General features: G+C 40.2%; 1 protein-coding gene across 3 annotated transcripts in view; it reads left to right on the forward strand.

The window, feature by feature from the left end:
* ccdc88b (coiled-coil domain containing 88B) overlaps positions 1–23,625 on the forward strand; it is a 61,314-nt gene that overhangs the window by 29,489 nt on the left and 8,200 nt on the right. For all 3 annotated transcript variants that reach the window (XM_082547348.1, XM_082547350.1, XM_082547349.1), the window contains 8 exons: positions 967–1,307; positions 1,464–1,623; positions 3,423–3,794; positions 6,848–7,009; positions 7,953–8,230; positions 8,405–8,548; positions 11,620–11,806; positions 18,295–18,440. In XM_082547348.1, coding sequence (XP_082403474.1) covers positions 967–1,307; positions 1,464–1,623; positions 3,423–3,794; positions 6,848–7,009; positions 7,953–8,230; positions 8,405–8,548; positions 11,620–11,806; positions 18,295–18,440 — 1,790 coding nt within the window. The remainder of the gene's footprint in view (positions 1–966; positions 1,308–1,463; positions 1,624–3,422; positions 3,795–6,847; positions 7,010–7,952; positions 8,231–8,404; positions 8,549–11,619; positions 11,807–18,294; positions 18,441–23,625) is intronic.

Consider the following 23,625-nt stretch of genomic DNA (forward strand, 5'->3'; position numbering starts at 1 on the left):
TCGTCCCTCTTTATACATCCTCTTCACTAAAGTACAGGATTTAATAAATTAGGTGAATTTCCCTAACAGGATTTAAAGGTGAGCATTTTAACATTCAGGAAAATAATTATAGACCACAGTATTGCTTATACAGTAGAAATATCTAACAGATAAGCAAACAGTTCCTGTTATTTATATAGAGTTCAATCTGCAGTTTGGTTTCAGGGTAAATTAATGTTTAATGTTTTTAATAGTCTGAAAACTTTTGAATTACTTATTTTTGAGCTGTATTTTTAAAATATATTATTGCTGTTTTGATCCAATCAAATGCAAGGACCTAAAAGCAGGGCACACAGCAGGAGGCGGGACTAATGAAAGCTGTGGGAGCTACAGAAATCCACCAGGTACCAAAGATCTCAGAGTATGAGCAGATAAAGTGCCCAAGGTGCAATTAAAAGGCACAAAACTTAAACAAGGTCCAGCCCAGGTTGACTTGAGGACTTGTGAGGTGCACTGGGGCCTGGCCCAAAACAAACAATGCCGAAAGGAAAACAGACATCATGACAAATAACTAGAGACGGTACTATAAATACACAGAAAACCAACTCACTATAATAACACAGGGGAAACTAAATAGGGCATACAGATAACAGCTGACTCTTAGACTAAAGCAACTGCCAAAATTAAACAGGAAGTTACTATAAAATAACAAGAAACAAAAAGAGAGAAACAAAGAAGTGAAGAGGAAAACACTAAAAAACACGAGGGATGAAAACTACAAAAGTAGTAGAATCAACAACCCAAATGCAAAACTGTGCCAGTGGTTTAATTTTTGTACTCTGATAAAGTTAATTTTATGTTTATTGCCTGTTTTATTGGCCACATGCTTTCGTGTTGTCTGTTGCACTTTCCTCTGTGATTATGGGGGACTTATTTAAAGCGGGCGTTAAGAACCGAAATCATCCTTTGTGTTTTCTCTTTTGCCAGAGTGACCAGTTAGAGCTCACTACTCAGACTCTCAGAGCAGAGTTGGAGCGTCAGGGCCGCAGTTTGGAGACCTCACGCCGTCGCGAGGAGGAGCTGGAGGCAGAGCTCCGCGAGGCTACCCTCGAGGCTGAATCTTTGGCCAGGGCACGAGATCAGGCGCTGCTGGAGGCTTCACGGTTAGAGCAAGAGAAAGAGGTGTGTCAGTCAGAGCTGGATGGCCAACGGAAGGAGGGCAGACAGAGAGAGAGGGAAGCGGGGAGACTGAGGCAGCAGCTGGAGAGCACAACCCTGGCCCTGGAGCACAGCAACCAGAGAGCCTGTGCTCTGGATGCTGAACACAGGTACACACACTCCTAAGGACATGGAGTTAACCTTGATCATGCAGTTAACTTTATAAGGCACCAGAGACAGCACTGTGCTGAACAGTACATTTATCTTTAATGTCAACTCTGTCTTATGCAACCAGTGTCTAAAATGTGTTTGTGGTGTGCGTGTAGACGTGTGTGTCAGCAGCTGTCTGAGTCCAAGGAGCTCTGCGCTCAGCTGCAGGACCTGGAGAAAGAGCTCAGCTTTCGATTAAGCAGCATGGAAGAGGGTAAACAGCAGCTGCAGGAGCAGTATGCAGAAGCACAGGCCAAGATTAGCGCACTGTCCCAGGTGTGTATGTGTGACGTGGTACTTTAGTTCCTAACGGTAAGCACTGCTGCAGGGATGTGGTGGAAAATTCACAGGCAGCTCAGCAGTGGAAATGACTATTATTACTGAAATGAATTCAGTGTGTTCACACCGGAAAAATAATGAGAAATGCAGAAGATTCAAATTGTATTTTTTTTTATCTGTTGATGGACACTGTGGTCCCTCAGCACAGAGCATAATGAAAATAGAAATGGTGCTCAAAACTGGAAAAAGGAAAACAGTAACACTTTATTTACTACAACATAAAGTGAAGTATGCATACTTAAAGTGTTTGTTTAGTTGCATTTGAGTGTGGATTTTATATACTGTGTGGCCACAACAGAATGAAGAAAATGATGTCGACTGCTTTCTGCTAACATTAGAAAAAGCTATAAAAATAAATACATTCTGAAAAACTCAAAATCTTATACAGTAAGTAAATAAACAATTATGTTTTAAGCTGAATTACTATACTCATTTCTAGATCCATATTGTTTATTCTTTTATTCTATGTTAGAGTAGCTGGTGTGAATTCAAAATAAGTCATATATAATTCTTGTATAATGTAAACAGAATTGGTCCTAGTGCGGATCCCTGTGGAACTCCATAATGAGCTTTAGGATGGGAAGAGGATACCCCATTTACATGAATTTACAATTGAAATCTATTAGATAGATAGATAGATAGATAGATTTTTATCCATCTATCCATCCATTCTAAGAAAACAAAGATTCAGCACTTGTTAGGCAATGTTCTAGTGGTGTGTTCTTGTTGTTTATATTAGTTATTTGCCTACTAATTTGCTATCTAATTACTAACTTATACTAATTATGATATAATGTTATTAGATTGAACCACTCTAGGACCACAACTAGTATCAAACTACTCACATGAGGACTGGTTCTCACACAGACTAAGAACGTAGTGTAAATGGGTGATAAATGAAAGGAAAAACCAACATAAAGTTTCCTAGGAAGGTGTTGGATTACCACATATTGAACAGAACAGCTTTAATATTCTCTGGCATTGATTTCCCAAGAGACTAAAGTCTGGAGGGATGAAACACCACACGTTCACAACATAATCCCTCATTTGGTGTTTTAATAATAATGCTTGTGAGCACTGTCAAACACTAAAATGTGCTGTTGGTGTTGAGCTAGGTTGCAGTGTACAGACCGCGAAGCCATTATTTCCATATATATCAAACCACTCTGACCTCAGTTGTCCTATGGATGGTGACATCTTTATCCCATGAAGACTGAAATGTTTTATCACTACATTGCGATCAACAACTTTGTATTGATTTGAACTGGGTTGTCCCTCGAAGGGGACGAGTGTGCTAAGGAGAACATACATGGGTGCATAAGGACTGCTGAGTCAAACAAACCTTTGTGGGGAAACATGTATGTAGGTTTCGGGGCGATCGTGACTCAAGAGTTGGCAAATCGTCTTGTAATCGGAAGGTTGCCGGTTCGAGCCCCGGCTCTGACAGTCTGGGTCGGTGTGTCCTTGGACAAGACACTTCACCCGTTGCCTACTGGTGGTGGTCAGAGGGTGGTGCCAGTGTCCGGCAGCCTCGCCTCTGTCAGTCCGCCCCAGGGCAGCTGTGGCTACAATGTAGCTTGCCATCACCTGTGTGTGAATGGGTGGATGACTGAATGTAGTGTAAAGCGCTATACAAATACAGGCTGTTTAGATTAGTTTTTTTTGTGGTGTTTACAGCAAGTTCCAGAGATTTTAATCGTTATACTTTCTCACTATTTCTTTCTCTCTCTTATCAGGATCTAACCCGTGAGCAGGCTCGTTCTGAGAAACTGGCCACTGAAGTGGCACACCTGAGCCAGAAACTACAGCGATCCGAAGCCGAGCGGCAGTTGGCAAAAGATTATCTCCACCAGTCACAGGAGAGAATAGAGTCTCTCTCCCAACTCCTAAAGAAAAGTGAATCTCTGCAGTTAGAGACGAGGAGGGAAAGTGCACAAGTGAAGAGTGCGCCTAATTCAAATTCAGAATCGACAGACAAGCAAGACATGTCACCTTTGGATCAAAGCCCCGAGGCTGCCAAAGGTTGTGACCTTTCCACGACCCGCGATCATTTCATGGGGGAGGCAGAGAGGCATCTCAGTGAGAGGGTGATCGAGCTGGAAAAAGAGGTCTGTATTTGAATGTGTGAGTGGGTGTTTGGGGGTTGGTGTGGGGGCTCGGTCTTCCCTGTGAGGGAGATGATGTATATTATGTTGAAATTCTTGCTCTAGGGATTCTCGAGGACGATCAGCTCACAGTGGGCCACTTCCCAGAGTGCAGCACTTTATTTCCAAAACTAGTGCTTTATCTCTGCTCATCGGTTTTAAAATGTCACCCCGGCTACTGTTAATCTTCCTTATCTCCTCTGCTGCTTTTCTGCTTAAGCTCTTACTGTCTCTCTCTCACACTCACACATACTCTCTAACATCAAGCTGTGAGGGGCGCTTCCAGCATTGCCAAGGTCACAAATTTCACCCGGTGTGGCTCTCACTCAGAACGTTATTACGTCAGTGCTTTCAGGTTTTGTACAGTAGATTAGTCTAGATGAACTAAGGCACAAACAGATCCGGGCTACATCCTGGTTCCACTTACACTTATTAATGCACAAACAACGATTGCGGATGAAGACATCTTCACATCTAAAAATGCAAGAATGCTCTACTTAAGTAAATAGAATTAATAGCTGCACTGTCCTAAAATATTAAAAGTGGAAATTATGCAGGAAAATGGCTCCTGTGTGTGATATAGTGTGCAGGATTGTTAATACTAAAGTTAAAGTAGCATTTTAATGTTCACCCCTTACTGGCTGTAGCTGCTGGAGGTGGGAGCTCATTTTCACCTGTTCGTACACGCTTGGTCATAACTGAGTAGGCACCCCCTCGAGTGTCAAACAATAAAACTGAGTAGACCTGTCATCATGGGAGAAGAAACAAAAAAGTATTACCTCCTTCTAAGCTTTTTTCTTTTCTTTTTTTTGCTTTTCTTGAAATATTAGGGTTAAATCTCACCTTTCTGGCCCCCTGGGTTTCTTATAAATGAAACCATATCAGAAGCTGAGATGAGAAATCACTCTTTGGTGAAGCATGACACCAAGGTTTATCATAAAGCATCACAAGCTAGAATCATTGGTTTTTGTATTTCACAAACTGATGCAATAGCAGTATTAAGATCAACTGTAATCTGAAGCAAAGAAGCGAGACCCTCTGATATACTAACTCAACAAGTCTTTATTGGGGTACACAAGTTGCAGAAGTGAGGAGGATGAGGTGGAGCAAAATCATGGGAGAGCTGTGCTGGCAGAGGATGAATGAATATGGTGACCATGGCAGTTAGAGCAGATGGGCAGGTGAGGGTGGCTGTAGCTGTAGAATGAAAGCTGGCCCAAGCTGAATGGTGAGAAGTTGGTAAACAAACACGGGGAACAAAAGCTAAACTGAAGATGAAGGCCTGATGTAATTACCACAATAGCTCTGTGGTGGAGTTGGCCTGAAGTGCAGGTTAATGAGTAAATGAACCACCAATCTGCACGCTGATTGGGAGAACAGGAGATAACAATCCATGTCTGGCACACACAAATAGAAACAAGACAAACAGGCAAGGAAAACAAACAGGAAATAAGACGCGTGTGAGCAGCAGGAGAAAATACCTTGCTGCTGCCAGAGGTCAGAGGAGAACAGCCAGACTGCTTCTAGCTGATAGGAAGCCAACCGTAACACAAATAATCAAATGTTACAACCAAGGTATGCAGAAAAGCATCGCTGAAGGCGCAACCTTAAAGCAGATGGGTTACAGCAGCACAAGAACACACGGCGTGCCGCTCCTGTCATCTAAGAACAGGAAACAGAGGCAACAGTTCACACAGGTCCACCAAAATTTGATGATAGAAATGAGAAAAATGCTGTTTCATCTGATGAGTGTCAGATTTGTTCTCCAACATTTGGAAGGTAGGGTTCGAATTAGGCTAAAATGAAACGAAAGCATCGATCCATCCTTCCTTGTGTTCAGGCTGGATGTGATGTGAGAGGGTATTTTCTTGCCAGACTTTGAACTCCTTAGTACTCCTATCTGAGTATTATTGCTGACCATGTCCATTCCTTCATCATGATAGTGCACTCATCTCCTCATGGCTGTTTCCAGGAGAATAACGGACCATGTCACAAAGCTCAGATCATCTCAAATTGGTTTCTTGAACATGACTGAGTTCACTGTACTGTAACCATATCTCAATCCAGCAGAGAACCTTTTGGTAGAATTAGCGAAATCTGCAGCAACCGTGTGTAAGTGTATCATGCGAGTTTGGGCCAAAATCTAATAGAAATATTTCCAGCACCTTGTTTAATCCGTACAATGAAGAATTAAGGAAGCAGTGAAGACAAAAAGGGGTCTAAGTCAGTGCTAACAAGGTGTACCTAATAAAGTGACCAGTGAGTGTAGTTATTTTGTGCCACTGACATCAGAAGGGAGAGAGGTAGGATGATGAAGTAGGAGAAGAATCTAAAAGTGACTGTAATAAAAAGTAGAAATCCCCTGTGTAGCACTATGAGTCAGTCAGCAGTACATGAAGACTCCACAGTGGGGGAAAAATAACAACCCCACGCCAAAACTGAGCTCTAGACTCTCTAGACGATGCACACATGAAATGTGTTGTCGCTCTTCCAGTACTTGCAAATAAAATGTTCAAATAAAATCGCAGCGTAGGGGGAGTACAGCTGACTTGTTGTTTGCAGCAAGTTAATTTTAATTTTGGGAAATACACCAGATTTTACAGCAATTTATAAGGTGGTTTTCTTTTCATTTCTAAACTACCCGCCTCTGTGCCAAATCAACACATTCCTTTATTTATCAGAGCAGACTGCACCAAATCATGTGTCATCAATAAATTCGCAGATTTTCTGATTGGACCATTAAAGCCTGTGGAAAGATTGCACTGACAGAAATCTCGCGTAAACAACAGATGTGAACTAATGAAATATAATTTTTAACATTTATGTCAGACACAGGAGGAATTTCATCTCTGTGTTTATAGAGTGGCACAAATGTCGCATAAAGATGCTACCTGACTGAGAGCACTTTAAAAGGTCAGCGGCAGAGTTTGCCCATGTTCAAATATTATGGATGTTTCCAGAGCCAAATGTAGCACAGACATTATAAAAATGAAAGAAGAGATTTTTCTCCCCCTCAGAAAGCGGTGGCGGCTGCAGAGCATGAGGCTTTGCTGACGAGATTGTCTCAGTCCCAGGAGGCTTGTAAGCACCTTGAGGAGCAGCTGGAGGCTCTGCGTCGGAACTCGCTCAGCCTGCAGGACTCCTGCACCAGACTGCAGACGCTCAACACACAACTACAGGTGACCTAACACACAGACACAGAGCGTGGTTATGCCTGAAGTTGATTTGTTCAAAATCGCACATTGTTTTTAAACCTTTTGTCTTCCTAAAGTGAAACGCATTCAGTCTTTGTGCAATGAATTTTGACGTAAAGTGCGCAGGGACCTGTTAAATTATTGGACATTATTTCATATTTGTATATCCTCTAATGTGGGGAGTAAGATGACAGGCTCAGTGCCAGTGTCATAGCATAGCACTGGCTAAAGAGCAGAAAACTAGAAGAAACAGCCCATCTGGCCCTGTCCAAAGGACAAAAACTACCTACCAGGTTTTTTAAAGCTTACTAAGTATTCTGCTGTAGCCTATTTGATTATCTCCCTCACTTAAATATCCTTGTATCAAAGGGTTACTGCGATCCTTTATGTCAGACTGTCCGGTTTGGGATCATAATGCCTCGGTGTCTGACATAAATTTATTGTAAACTGTTCTTATTGGAATTTGTTGCTCAGAGAGAAAGGACAGCTGTGATGAATGTCTTCATAAGAGATGGAGAAAATATTCCAGTGAAGAAACGGGTAGTTAAACAGATTCTGTGATCCGTTTTTATCAGATTGATGATCTCATCCGATGGAGGATACAGGAAAGGATCCGTTTTTTAGACAACAGAGGCCAATCGGAGTGTTTTTAATTCATTCTGCTGACTGGCTTGTGATTGCTCTGGCTTTATACTTGGTATCAGTCTATTTATAAAACTCAGCAAGAAAGTGAAAACTACCAAAATGTCAAACCATTTCTTTAAGCGCCCAGTGCTGCACACATAATATCTTGTTTAGACCCATGGCAAAAGGTTAATAAACTAACTTTCAAGCTTGTTGGTTTTCAGCTCAACCTTTTGAAATTGCTAAATTACAGACATGGTCTCTCTGTTTTCTGTCACATACACACACATACACACAAACATAGGTGGAGCAAGCGTCACTGAGCTCCCAGCATGCAGTGCTGCTGGCACGCTGCAGTGAGAGCGAGGCACGGTGTGCCACCCTAGAGGCCGAGTCAAAGGTGTGGGCGCGGGAGAGAGAGGAGTCCGCGGCCAGAATGGATGCTCTGAGGCGGGACCACGAAAGGATGACGGCGTTGCAACAGCGTCAGGAGGTGGAGTTGGAGGAGCTGGTGGAAAAGCACTCTCAACTGAGGAACAACAATCGCAGCCTGGAGGCCCAGCATCGAGAGCTGGAGGGCAGGTACAAACACTCACTGACTTAAAGACACGAAATCTTCACTTTGAAGATTTGTGACATATTTTCCATGTTTGAAAGGACTTCTCCCCCAAAATTAAATATGCACAAAAACATCTTGATCTATGAAAGACACACATCATCTTTTGTTGAAGGTAAATCCTGTGCTTGAAATATTAGGTACAAGGAGCTCTTGGATGGCAAAACCCAGCTGGAGGAGAGAGAGCGGGAGATGAAGACGGAAAGAGAGAAGATGGAAACGGAGGCCCAGAGGAGGCTGGAGAGAGAACGAGAGCTGGAGAGGCTGAAAGAAGACAATGACAGGTAACAAATCCAGTCGGGGATCTGATCATCCTTTCACGGCACTCTTGTTCATTTGAATACGAGGAGCAGCAGCAGCAGCAGTAATGTCTATATGAAGCACAGCGAGCAATACAAGAATCAATTTGAATGCAAATGTACTATATAATGCGCAGAATGCATTTTTGTTCCAGATCTAAATCCTCTGGGCTGAGCACGAAAAAACGAAGTTATAGTGCAAAAAAAAAAAGAGAAAAAGAGATAATAATAATTTTTTTTCAAGTTTCTTTCTAAAAGCAGATACGCAACAGGTACATTTATGAAGAGCAGCCTTTTAATAAACCATTTCCTTCGTTATAAACATTTTGTGTCTTTTGAAGCCGCAGATCAGGCTTACTGAACTTCGAGACCATTTTGAACACTTCTCATCATATTTTCTCTTAGTGACTGATTGATATACAGTATGATAATAATGGCCACAATCATAAGATACTTGTGTGACATAATTAGTTAATCAACCATCATCATCTTTTTGATGCAATTGATTACTGACTGCTTCTTGCAAATACGTGGCTGGCAAAGCAGGGAAACAAAAACCTCCTTTGGTGGTTTTTAGACAGCATTTAACTAAAAATACTGTACAAAACACAAAAAATACAATATTAAATAGATTAAAATTAGACTTGTGTGTAATGTAACAATTCATTTCAGTCGTTTGAGTAATTTCTTGACAATGGCTATGACCTATTTTTTGAGGAATATATTAAATGATGGGACGAATCAGATGTAGTGATGAACCTGCAGATTCTGCTGCTCCAAAGTGAGTTTCAGCTCATTGTTTACTTGTCTGGCTGTCTTCTGTTTTGGTTCAGCCTCAGCTCTCTTATTGTCGTCTTTTTTTATTTCAACAATAACTGGAATTTGTAACAGAAAGCACATCTCTCGAAAACATTGTGCACTACCTGCTCAGTAGGATGCCAAACTGCAGGCGGGCAAGGTTAGCGACTAGCTGGTAAACATATTAGAACGGAAGAATCAGACATTCCAACCAGGAGTTGTTATAACAATTCAAAGAGAGGGAAAGTTCCTCGGATGGACAGGAACAACTTTAAATGAAGAATAACGTTGCTCCATGGCTGTGGTTAGTTAACAAGTGGCTTTAAAATGCCAGTGTTGTATTTACCTAACATAACTTATTTCTTCTGCCCTTAAGTGGCCAAAAACTCATTTCCAGAGTCTCAAAACACCTTTTTACACAGTAAATATTTTGAATTGTCACAGTGGGGAAAGCACAGGTGGAATTAATAACTGGCTAGTAGCGCAAAAACCAGAACATCCCCAATGTGGAATTTAGCCATGTGTGCCTTTCCTGTAGTCAAACTGTCCAATGTGAGCACTTTTGTTTTCTCTGTTTGCAGTTGAATTATATTTGGCTTCTGAACTGTACTCGCTGGCCATTTTATTAGGTACAGTTGTTCAACTGCTTGTTAAAATCAGCTGATCATGTCAGCAAGTCAGTGTATTTGAACTTAGTCGAGACTACTTTCTGAACTTCAAACTGAGCAGCAGATGGGGAAGAATGGTGATTTATGTGACTTTGAACATGGCGTCTTGTTGGAGTATATCAGAAGTGGCTGATCTACTGGGATTTGACCACACAACCATCTCAAGGGTGAATAAAGCAACTTGATATCACAGCATGAAATGGATACGCATGCAGAAGTTGTGGTACCAGCAGGTGGAGATAATTGATTTAAGTAACCAAAGTATGAAGGTATGAAGTATATTCCAGAGTGTTTCTGTGCCAGAAATGATTACGCTAGGTGGCTGATATGTTTTCCATGTAAATGTGTTAGTAATGTCTGTTTAATTGCTTTCCTGTGATTATTTTCACGTTGGGTTGAAATAAAATATCTACCTCTGCTGGTACTGCAGCTTACACAACGTGTGCATCCATTTCACGCTTTGGAGAGACACAAGTGTGAAATCACGTTGAAAACATGGTGGACCATGCTTTTAGGGTTGCATAAAGGTCAGAAAAAGAAGAAAATATCCAGTGAGCAGCAGTTCTAGGTTCAAGGTGAAAATATGTTGTTGATGCTTAAGGTCAGAGGAGAATGAGCTACTTAGGAAGACAAAAGTTTGTCCAATAACGACTGATCACAACTAAGGTTTATAGAAGAGCATTTCTGAAGGATGGGCTATAAAAACAAAAGACTACACTAGAACCCTCTCCTGTCAGTTGGATCTCGTGTAAGAACGGGAGACTGAGGCTACAATTTGCATAGGCGCGCCAGAATTGGACAATAGAAGATTGGAAAAATGTGGCCTCTTCTGATGAGTCTGGATTTCTGATCCACCACGTTGATGGGAGGGTCAGAAAATTTCATGAACAGCATAAAAGTATTTCCTCTTCTTAATACCAACTGAGCATTTTTTTAAAAAAAACAACAGCCTACCTGAGAGTTACGCTGACCATGTCCACCCCTTTATCATTTATTCATTTGGCCAAACAGAACAACTTTTGGTTGTAGTGGAATGGGATGTGCAGCAGACAAACTGTGTAATGCTATCATATCAATATGGACCAGAATCTCTGAGGAATATTTCCAGCACCTTGTTGAATCCATGCGATTAAAAATTAAAGCAGTTCTGGAGGCAAAACAGGGTCCAACATAGTATCAGCAAAGTGTACCTAATAAAGTGTGTGTAATATAAAAAGTTTGAAACTGAACTTGAAGTTTCTACTTTAATATGACTGTGACTGATTAGTTTTAATGTGTATAAAATACTTACCTCCAATATGATTATGTGAATAATGTATAATTTTCCCATCAGTGATGTTTTCATCTTATTGCAGTCTTTCCGTCCTCATTACACAATGATACTGAGATGATTACTCCTTTTTCAAACAACGCCGAATGAATTTACTCTTTAAACATTTTGTCCGAGATAATACCTGTTTGTTGTTGTCTGGCTTTGTGTAGATTCCTTGTGTTGGATAATAACACAGTGATCTTCAATCACAGAGTAAACAATGACGCAAAGCACTTTACGAGAGCGCATAACAGTGGCCGTGCGTGTCGATGTTGCAGGCTGCAGGCCCACCAGAAGGAGTGGTTGGCGTCGCAGGCGGAGCTGCTGGCTCAGGGCTCGGTGCTGAGGGCAGAGCTGAACGCCTCCCAGCTGGAGAGGACTCGGCTGGAGGGCGAGCTCAGTGCCCTGAAGGAAACACACCAAAGCCTGGACCTCAGCAACGCTCGGCTTACCAGCCAGTATCAGGTATGAGCTGATACACAGAAATGCATCCACACACACACACCAACACACAGCAGATACTGGTGCCCTCTATGCAAAATAGGATTAAGTGCTTCACATTTGAGACATTACCCTCTTGAAATAAAAGAAAATGCATCTAAAGCATCACTGGGCAATTAAACAACATTTATTAGGAATTCACTGCAAGTTTTAGAGAGCATTTTACATAGTTCAAGTCTGGGTTGAGCATGTCTCATATCATCAGTGGGAAACAATGGCTGACTGATTTCTAATACATGATACAAAGCCAATTTCAGCTTGACATATCAGACAAAAGTGATACATTGGTCCAAACAGTAAATGAATACCAAGTAGCTAATAAAAAGCAGGGGCATCTTTTGCCTTCTAAACAGCTTTATCCTTCTGCGCAGTGCTGTCAAGCCATCACTGAGTATTGTTAAAATAGTTTGAGGAGAGCAGACAGCTGAAAAAAAGGGAACCTCATGAAAAACTACTTCATCTAAATATAATGTTGGCTGTTAAAGTTACTGCTCAAAAATGGAGGACAACTCCTGGATCTCCTTAAATGATTTATTGACAAGTTCAAGAAACTGCAAACAGAATGTCAATTGAGGGGCCAAGAGGGGGGTCTGTGGGAGGGAGAGGCAGCAGGCAGGGTATTGCAAACATAAGTAAATGTAGACAGGGTCAGTGGTGGTGCACAGGAGGAGATCTTGCTGAAGCAGAGGGAAAAAAACCACGGGTCATCCCAAACGGAAAAAAAAAACCACACTTGAAATCTTCAGGAGACTACAGCGAGTAAACACTAGAGAGCTTGAACAATAATACCACTCAGCCAGCAGAATGATCTGGCGTGACTGGTTGGATAGAGAGGGGTTTAAATGCAGAAGGAGAGTGATTGATGATTGAGCCAGGTGAGACCAGTCGCAGCCACACCTCTGCAGACAATGCAATGCTGAGTGGTAGGCAGAAAGTAAGAGGAGAGAGAGCTAAATGATGAGGAAAATGATGAGGCAGGTCGGCGCTGGAGGTGAAAGGGACCATAAATAATCAGATAAGCTTAGCTTAGCATGAAGGTTGGATACAAGTCAACAGCTACAAAATCCACATACCAGTAAATTAATGGTTCAGTGGCTTATATTGCTTTTGATGTGAGTTTATGGGAAGTAATGGGCAGCTAACAGTGAAGTAACTCCACCCAGCCAACAAAGATTAAAGATTAGAACAGACAATGAATAAAAAGCAATAATGTGTTAATGAATTTCAGACTTTGTGTTGGGAGGTGTTTCCTCTTTAAATTGAATCATTTTCATGACCGATCGCTCCAGCACTTCAAGTGCTAAGATGCTCGTGGCTGGTGGCCCCAGGATACAGTAGATTCCCCTATATAAATATGTAATAACAATCAAGCCAAATTTGATGCCTGCTGTGGACAAAAACACTGAATATGCTGTCAGTGTTTGATAATAACTCGTCTAACTATTAGGGATGGGAATTTAGAGATTCTGATTCCATTATCAATACAACTTATCGATTTGATACCTAATTGATTCTCATTGGTTCTGCTCTGAGATTAACCGTTAAACAGCATTAAAGACATTGAATGTGCGCAAATTAATTGCATACTGTGTCATGAAATGTTTGTTTATGTTGGGGGTATTTTCCTTCTTTATTGTGATCAGTGTTGGGGTCATTACGCATGCGTTTTACACACAGATGTGTATGTACTGTATGTGTACATCTGTGTATTACACATATAATGTATTACACAGAACACTTTTCTTAAAAGTAATGCAGTGTGTTACTTAAATATTCCCAAGAGAAAGTCTTTTGCTACACTGCTCTACATAAATTTCGCATATTTTTATAAAATGACCTGAAATGCATTGTCTCATAATTACCAGTTAACAATATAAACCTGAAGCAAAAGCCCCAAACACCAACACAAATCCCTATCCTAATGAGGACAGACATACAGTCTTTCTCATAGTAAAGATACTTTAAAGCGATCGCCACAGTGATTCTACTGTAGAAACATGAACAGGTAGAAACGGAGGCTGGAGCCTGACTGTTGAACTTCAGGGTCTGGCTGCTGGGTGGGGTCAACATTTAATCAGCTTTAACATCACTCTGGGTTCTTGGCTAGCTTAGCGTTAGCATGCTGTCTGTGCAGGTGTTTGCAAAGCGCTGAAGTTGTGTTAGCACTATAGTGCAGTTGTTTCTGTCCTGGATACAGATGAAATCTTGTCGCACTCTTGTCCTTGTGTGCAATAAAAATAAAAGTAATTTCTCTAACCACATGAACTGAAATCAGCTGACTGTAGCACAAGTGCAAATTAAACCAACAGGTAAGCAGACTAACAATTACAAGGAACTGAACTACTGGGAACCAGTTCTCAACAAGAATTAAAACTTTCAATCTTACAAGGTTGCAGGTTGCTATATTTCATTAGACTTCACTGATTACAGAGTATATCCCACATGAGTATTTAGGCTAATGCATTCATACACACTTTTTAAAAAAGCCAGCTTGATTTGTGGATGACAGCTCATGTGGCTGAAGAGAATAAAAGCTCGCTACAGCTCGCTACAGAGTAATTTGACTTCAGGGCTAACTGTCAGGGCTAACTGTTTAAGCAATTAATGAAGTCAACGCTGCCTTTCCCCTTGCATAAATGCCCACAAAGCTCCATCTTCTTTAGGCAATCTGATTCTGATGGAGCTTCAGTGAACAGTAAATGGATCAACAGATACACATCCCTGGTCCTGTGTCATGGTGGATTTTTTCCCCTTTTTCTCAAGGACATGACTTTCAGATGTAGGTACGTTTATTTCAGGTCTGACACGTCTTCTTTTGTCCTCCACTTGTCCATTTTCCTCGAATTATTTGAGGACACAGTGCACACAACGCGAGACGTGCCTCATTTTGAACTAACAGCTCTTTGGGAATCACCTTGTTGGTGCAAAAATGCTATTTTGTGCCTGTCAGTCTGTGTTATCTTTGGCATTTTTCATAGATTCAACTAAAGAAATGGGAACAAATTATGTGCTTTTGCAGCATGCCGCTAGTAACAAATTGCCTAAAATTACAATCCAAAATTGGTTCTTTGTTAAGTTGTCTGTTATATATGGACACAAAACTGCTTGGTGCATTTGTTATGTTCGAATGATGATGGTTAGAGTTAAGTGGGTCTACATAAAAAACAACAAAAACAAAAAACAGTCCTCTGAAAATGATCAGGTACAACAACTGGATTAAAACTAAGTGAAAAACACACCTTCAGAAAGCCTAAAGAAGTATTGCTCAAGACCACTTTAACAAATTACAAGAAATTTTGGCTCCTTGCAAAGAAAATATAAAGAAACTGAGGCGTGACTCAAGAATTTTGCATGGTGCAGTACTGTAAAGAGGGTTTTTGGAGGCTTCCTGGATTTGAAGATTGTTTGTGTGAGTGAAAGCGAGGTTCCTATCATAAATGACAAATGAATGCATTAACGCACACAAATGACATTCTTTATATAATCATTGTGAGGATTATATCTTACTAAATCATGTCAACGCCTGTTCTGCCCCCCACAGTAGGTTGATAGGTTTGTATGCTGGGATGCAGAAGTCCAGTTTTCTCATTACGCTGTAATATGGAGAGAAAAATTAACAAAGTTCATCCTGGAGTCTGTGGACCCACAATTAACTTGTTGCAGCAGCTGTGCTAACTAATGGGCTTTGACTGAACAGGACTGGGGTTATGAGAAGAAAATAATTGGAAACAGATTCACAAATAGGAAATTATAAGAGGTGTCCAGTAAATGTGTGGCCATACCTTCTTATTAATTTTTTTTATGATCTTAATAGTTATAAGTGTTTGAGAGTGTAGGATTTAATAACGTGGTTTAAAAGCATTCTTTGGGAATTTCTAAGCTTAATATCTTCACTTAACTAGATCTCTTAACTAATGCTCGTTTTTCTGTGTAGACAGCTCCACAGAGAAGCTGTTGTAACTTCCTTTCTTCTTCTGGTGATTCTTGAGGTTTGTGGTTATTTGCCTTTCAGTCAGTTGATAATGAAAAGCTCTGACCTCTTGAAGCAGTTAAGCAATTATCATTTACCAATTTTTTGAGACCAGTGACGTGACAGTTCAGTCCCTACGGGATCATCAAATCTCTTTGTGTCTCTTTTAGCTGACATTCAGTAATGTTAAATGCTATTCAGCTAAATCCTTGGTTTGTATAGAGTTCCTTGCAGATATGTTTTGTTTATGTGCTTTTATGTCCAAATGGGTCCAATGGCAGCAGGTTTTATAGAAGTTCAAGGGGGGCAGCTGACCCACACCCACGCTCTTACAAAAGGTTCTTCATTGCCTTTTTTATTGATTCAGACCACTCAGTACCGAATTCTGTAAGACTGAAAACACTCACCTGTTACCTTCCGGTACATCTTTATTCTGGTGGCATCGTACTGTTATTATACTGATCTTTTCAAAAGGCTGGAAATGTTTTTCAAAAATGCTTGATTAAATAATTTATCCTTGCCGACACAGAGATATATGATACATGTCAGAGAATATATCAGACATGGTAAAAAAAATAAAGTATACCTTCTTTCAAGGTTTTACATATCAGGACATAAAAAATGTTCTCTTTTTATCAGGTTCCAAAATTATTTCAATCTAATCACTATGGCACAGATGCCGTTGTTACTATATTTAATTTAACAAAAGCTAAGCCAAAATTAAGAAGCAGTGTGTGAAAAACCAAGTACACCCTATGATTCAGTAGCTTGTGAAATCACCTTTAGCTGGAATAAGTGAAGTAATTGTTTACCACCACAGGATTTCAGTCAGATTGAGGGCTAGACTTTGGCTGGGTCATTGCGACACCTCGATTATTTTATTCTTTGGCCATTCTGTTGTAGATTAGCTGCTGTGCTTGGGATCATTATACTGCTGCATTACCCAATTTGCTCCGAGCTCTAGCTGTTGGAAAGAAGGCCTCACATTGGGCTGTAGAAGAGTTTGCGAGGTGCAAATCATCACTCCTCTACCACTGTGCTTAACAGTGGGTATGAGGTGCTTGTGCTGATATGATGTGTTTGGTTTTTTTGGTGTTGCGGACAAATGTCTCCACAAACATGCTCCAGACGTCTTGCGGGTTGTTCAGATGCAACTCTGCAAACCTGAGTCGTGCTGCCATTTTTTTTTTAGATAGAAAGTGCTTTTCCCCGATGACATTTCAAACAGTTATTCATTTTTTTTAATTGTGCTGTCATGAACCTCTCAGGGGTTTTTGTATTTTTGCATTGCATTACCTGATCTTGGGGTGACTTTGCTGGATTGTTCACTCCTGGGAAGATTTGTGAATACTCTTTTAACTATAGATTAATGGACTTGTTGTGTGTCAATGGCCTCATAACCCATCACAGATTCACAGATTGACCAACAGTTGATTCCCTTAGATCATTGCTGATGTCTTTCCTTCTCGGTAGGACCCAGCGTTCCTATGGAAGCAGTAGGCGTGTACTTATTTTTCATGTACAAGTTCGGCATTTTGGCGTAGTTTTTGTTAAATGATGACACGGTGTAAGAATTAAAAAGAGTCTGCGTTATCTTTTGATCTTGCCAGTAGAAGTAGTAGTAGTAGTAGTAGTAGTACCCCATTGTGAAGACATATTTGTATTAAAACTATAATATAGTCAAATAAACTAAGCTGGAAATAACAGAAATATTGTGCACAGTTGCAGTAAGGCAGATAATCATTGTCGTTATTGTCTTATCCTCAATTTTTTTTGCACACTGGTAAATCAGCCATTCTGCTAATCTTAATAAGGGATAAGCTTGGCAAAGGTATGCTCAGTAGTCAAACTGATGAGAGTGACAGTCTTGACATTATTATTTTCTTATTCCTACAATGTAAACTCTTGTTAATTGATCAGGCCCACGTGTGCACTGACTCTGGCACTAAAGGGAGTGGGATCGTGCTTTTTGTCTATTCTGCTGACTCTGTTCAGATTTGGCTGCTGCAACAGTAACTGGGACTGGCAGGCTGTTATGTAGAGAGAATCTGGTATGATAGTAAAGTTATTAATTATTAATTACAAAGTTCAGACCTGCATTTGGATGATACACCTTTGTTTTGGTTAATGGCGGTTTGTAGGAGTTCTTTCATTCATTGCAAGCTACCAGATTTCAACACAAAGGTCCCGGCAGAGACATTGTAGGACTGTTATACATGCATTAAAACTATAAGCTATGAAAATGCGTTTAATTTTTAATGATCTAGTTGGATGCATTTTGTCAGTTTCACTGTGTTCACTTGAACCGTATGACTAACAAAGCACTGTCCGTACCTTTCTGTCTGCAGGCCTTTTTTCTATGACTCACACATCCTCACACATAGTTTATATCATTTGGCATGCTTACTTTTGCAGAACAAGTAGTATATTCTGTTCTTGTCAAGCTATTTATTCTTGATCGCATTTATGGCCTTGTGTACAGTTGTTGACCCAGCTGAAGGGGAACATGGAGGAAGAGAATCGACACTTAGCAGAGCAGAATCAGAGTCTTTTGAGGGAGAATCGTGCCTTACTGGAGCAGAGCCTGGAGCGCCGTGACCAGCATTATTCACAGCAAAGGGAATACCAGTAAGTATATACTCACACACTCAATGGCCAGTTCTTTAGGTATCATCACCTTTATTAGGCGCTTTAATTAACTTCAAATGTAGAATGATTGTTGGTGCCAGACGGTCTGGTCTGAGTATTTCACAGACTGCTCAAGGGTCAAGGGTCTGCGGGGTTTACAGAGAATGGTCCAAAAAATGAAAATATAGCTGTTCAACCGATAAATCTGCAGTAACTGTGTGATGCTATCACATCAGTATGGACCAAAAACTCAGAAATCTTCTGAGCGCCTTGTTAAATTTGCACCACAAAGAATTAAGGCATTTCTGAAAAGGTCCAAAATAGTGCTAGCAAGGTGTAACTAATGAAGTGGCAAGTAAGAGTGTATCTAGAAAGGATTAACAGTGAATCCGGCACAGTCGAAGGGAACCAAACGGATGTAAACAGCTAACAGAAATGCAGCTGTGTAGATTTGCACCGAAACACATTAAGAGATAAAAAAAACAGCTTGTAAACTATGAGTGAAAATCACTAACACGCTCGAGGTTTGGGCCCGCACCACTTACCTGTGATGTCGCTACATTCACACATGTTAAAAATACTGGCTTCCCCCAGCCTTCTAGTAAATACGTCTATTGTATACATTAGAAAATCTTAGATAGCATGTTTCTTGATTTATTGTGTTTACGAGATTTTCAGAAAACACAGTGTTAAATTCATGTCACGTATATAAGCATGGTACCAAAAAAAAAAAAAAAAAACCTGCAGTGAAACAAACATTAAAATCTGTTAAATTTATGTTTTTAAAAAAAGTTAATGTAAAAAACACATAAAATGTATTTTCAAGGTATGGGAGCTTTGCAGTAATGAAAGCAGAGGTGCACTGAAGAAGTTTGACCTTATTAATGGAGTTAACTTCATGTAATAAGTTGCAGTGAATGCCTTTTGTTTACTGCTATTGTTTACGTTTGTAGGCTGTAACAGAGTTTGTATTCATATCAAGCACATAAAAGCACTTCTATAAAGGTTTGAGACTGCAAAGACAACAATTTCACAGTCCAGTGGCCCTCAGTAGTCTTCCTTTTGAATGACTAATAGACTGCTTTGAGAATAATCCTGAACTAATAGTGAGCATGCAGAGTTGGCTTCAGTCTTTAAGTCTAATGAACCAAAGTTCTTGCAAATTACATCTTTTTGTGCCTTCAGTTCAGGCTTGTGTGTGTGAAAAGATGACTTTTTTCAGCCTTTTTCGTTAAATCTCGGGCACAGATTTCGTTGTTAACATTTCACGGCATATTTTGGTTCATCACCCTGCCACGCGAGGTCTGCATCATCTCATAACAGCTCTTACAAGTGAATGTTAAAAAGCCATGCACTTTGCAAACTCACAGAAATCAGTTTAGATTGTTTTCCTTCCAAAATCAACACAATTCTTTATGCAGCAGAATGAAATCACATTACATCTACAACCTAATTACAGGACAGAGCAGATTTCAGTGTGTGTGTGTGATGGAAGAAGTGAAGGGCTCTATGCATGCATTTCACTTCATTCAGTCCTGGGAGTAAATAGAAATTGTATCCAACTTTCAAAGCAACTGGAATTAACAGTAAGAGCACCGGGGCACTCGTATAGTTCACCAGGTTAAACAAGCGCTAAGGTACACTCTAAGGCTGTCACAGAGGCCTGGGTTTGAATCCTCCCCGAGGTCATTTGCTGCGTGACTTCCCCCTTATTCTCTTTCTGAGCTTTTCTGTGTCAATAAAGGCTAAAAATCCCCCAAACAGTGAGCACAGTAAAGCCTAACAGGCACACAGCAGAGTCTGTAAGTAGTATTTTGCTGAGAAGGTTTTGTTTTAATGTTGCTGTTTTTTTTAATATCACTTTCACAAACATAAGAACATAAAAATATATCATGCAAAGCATTTCTGGTGATAGTTTGAGTCTCTTTTACTGAGCCAAAGTGTGTGGCATTAATACTTTAAGTTATCTACGTAGCAGTGTATCAGTACAGGGCAATAAAAAAGTGGATGTTGTACGTTATACAAAATGATATAAAATATTTTAGTGTAGCATTATTGTGATCTCCAGACCAGGTCAGGTGATGGCTCAGCTGATACCTGTTTAAGCTGCTTTAGCCGGCCTAAAGTTGCTGCACACATGTAAAACATCTATCCCTTTATAATTTATTTATTTATCCTTTGCAGTCAGTGACTCCCTAAAGTCTAGAAGCCGTGGATTGTTTGTTCGTCTCTGTGCATTCACTTTTGTATTTAATAACTAAAGGCATGCTCTGTTGGGTTGAGATCAGATAACTCAATTGGCGATTGAAGAGTATCCCTTTGCTTTCCCTTGAGAAACTCTCATCCATTTGCACTGTTAAGCTCACCTCATTTCTCTGACTCTGAGCAGAGAGTAGAGCCCCGTACGCTCAAGAATTCATCCTGCTGAGTCTCACAGCAGTCACATCATCAGTAGACGGTAGTGATCTGTTTCCACTGGCAGCTATTCATGCCCGTGCTAAAACATCTCCTCGACTATGTTTTACAGACGATGTGGTGAGCTTTGGATCATGAGCTGTGTCTCTCGTTCTCCATACTTTTCTTTCCCATCATTCGGGTACAAGTTAATCTTGGTTTGTCTAAAGACTTTTTAAAGATCTATTCGGGCTCTTTCAGATGTTTTCTGTCATCTCAACTGTAGAAGGACAACTTCTGTGGTGGCTTTTCAGGCCTTTCAGCCACTACATTCTTGTAGTCCAAAGTTTTAGCAATCTTTAATTGGTTTATTTTGTTTTTTAACCTGGAGATGAGCGATGGCCTTCCTCACTTATATAGACATCTCGTTGGCCCTCATATTGAGCATTCCAGTGAAAAGAGACCAAATGCAAGTTCACTTAAAATAACTTCCTGATCATTTACTTGCTTAATCTGCTATGGAGTAACAAGAGAAGAGGCCTCATCTGGCCATGAAACTGCGTGCCAATTAATTGTCCAGTAACATGTTGAGTTGGGACTTTGTATTAAAAAATGTCTGTAATTTCTACACAGTTAATGAAATACTTTAGTTAAACCCCTTGAATTCAAGCTGAAAGTTTCCACTTCAATCACACATTGACTGTTTGATTTAAAATCCACCGTGTTCGTGTACAGAGGCAAAAGTACAAAAATGTGTGGACTTAACTGTATATATGGAACAGTACGTAGCATAACATTTGAATAAAAATATAAATTAAACAAAGCTAGTTGCTCACTGAGTAAATGATGACATTGGAGCAGTACAATAAAAAAAATATGAAAGGAAAGGAACAGTGATTCAATGAAAATATAAACAACCTGATTTGAAATGACCAAAAAGGATTTTAGAACTAGAAAAATTTGCATTTCCTGCGAAAATGCTGTGTGGATGCCTTAACGCTGAAGATGTCTGCTGAAAAAAGCTGAAAAAATTGAAAAAAAAAAAAGCAAAGAATGTTGCTCTGAGCAGGATTCGGACCTGGCCCTTCTGGTACTCAAGGCAGGTTCTCATCTCACTGCGCCAACATCTTTCTGACAAAGAAGAGGTGGAGAGACTGATAATTGTGCTGAAATGAGCAGAAGAGGCTGAGAATTGTGCTGATAAGAGGTGAATAAGAAGAATTTCTGCTGAAAAGAGTTTAATCAGCAGAATTTCTGCTGAAAAGAGTTGAATGAGCAGAATTTCTGCTGAAAAGAGGTTTTTTGCTGAAAACAGCTTAAAAAGCTTGGATTTGTGCTGAAAACATCAGAAAAAACTGAAAATTGTGCTGATAAGCGGTGAAAAAGCTGAAATTTGTGTTGAAAAGAGTTAAAAAAGTTTAACTGTTAAGTGAAAGAAATGTTGCCACAACCTGGATTTGAACCCGGGCCTCCTACTCTGAGAACGGCTGCTTATCTCACTGAGCTAAAACATGGCTCAGCCAAGCAAGCAAAACTTGTGATCACACTGATAATGTGGTCCTATTCAGCAAAATGGGCCAAAAAATGACATAAAAAGCTTAATATCTGAAAAAGTATAAAAGTTATGACTACCAAAAGTCATAGCAGGCATCAGGAGAAAGAACTGAACAGTTTAGAGTTTGAATGGTGAAAAACGGCTGAAAACTGAGGGAGTAGTTAAGCGGCAAAGAAAGTGGCAACTTGAAGAATAATAAAGGATAAAGAATAAAGAGAAACAGGAAAACAATAGTGTGGATGCCTTTCGGCATCCACACAATAAAGGATAAAGAATAAAGAGAAACAGGAAAACAATAGTGTGCCTTTCGGCATCCACACAATAAGTGAAAAGATGGGAAGAAGCAGACGTTTAAAGATAACCTATTCCCTTCAGAGGCAACATAAAAGCTTTGCTTTTTTTTTTTTAACCAACTTCCTTTGATATAAAAGAGACATTAGAAATAAATATATAAATTACTGCAGATTGAAACGATAGTCTTTTTCTGTGATGACTAAAACAGTTTGTCAGGTATTTATAAAATGTGTTTTTGTGACAAACAGAGTCATCAGATGTTTCAGCTCCTCTCGGCTCAGTGGAAGGATTTAGTATCTGTTTCCCCCTTTGTTTAATGGTGAAATCATCGAGAGGCAAGTATTTTCTAAAAAACAAACCCCTCTAAAAACCCGCTGTGTGGTATGTATCCAGGATTTTACTGAAATTGGCTGCGTCTTACAATTTAGCAGCAGGAACACAGACCAGACAAGTAAACAAAGGCAAGGCAAAAAAAAGGCAAGGTATCACCTGCCAGCCGATCGGAAAATGTGTAGCTGTGAAAAGATCATGTGTGGTATGGGAACAGGATCCATTTCAGGGGATATGTTGCAAAAAAACAAACAGAAAACTGGGGGAAGGGGACTGGTATATATATTCTAGTGGTGACCCAGGAGCAGGTGGATGTAGGAGTCGGGTGGATTTGACCGGTGTGGAAAGTCTGCGAATATCTGGTAGATGGAGAATGGCAGGAGGGAAAGTTCCTACGAAATGCATGAGCCTGGGTGAAATGAGAAATGGCTTGGGACTGAGGCAGAGTGCGCAAGATAAAAACAACTGAGATAGCTGTCTTGACAGGCGTGTTTAGCTGCTGAAAAGCTGCTGAAAGATATTTCCCTCAGAAGTTAAAGAGCGAGTTAAAAGGGAGAAGAAGAAACACAGAATTTATATTCACCAGGTGGCCCGAAATATGAGCCTGAATGG

The sequence above is a fragment of the Aulonocara stuartgranti genome (assembly GCF_965226115.1).
Source record: "Aulonocara stuartgranti genome assembly, chromosome: 2".
Taxonomy (NCBI): Eukaryota; Metazoa; Chordata; class Actinopteri; order Cichliformes; family Cichlidae; genus Aulonocara; species Aulonocara stuartgranti.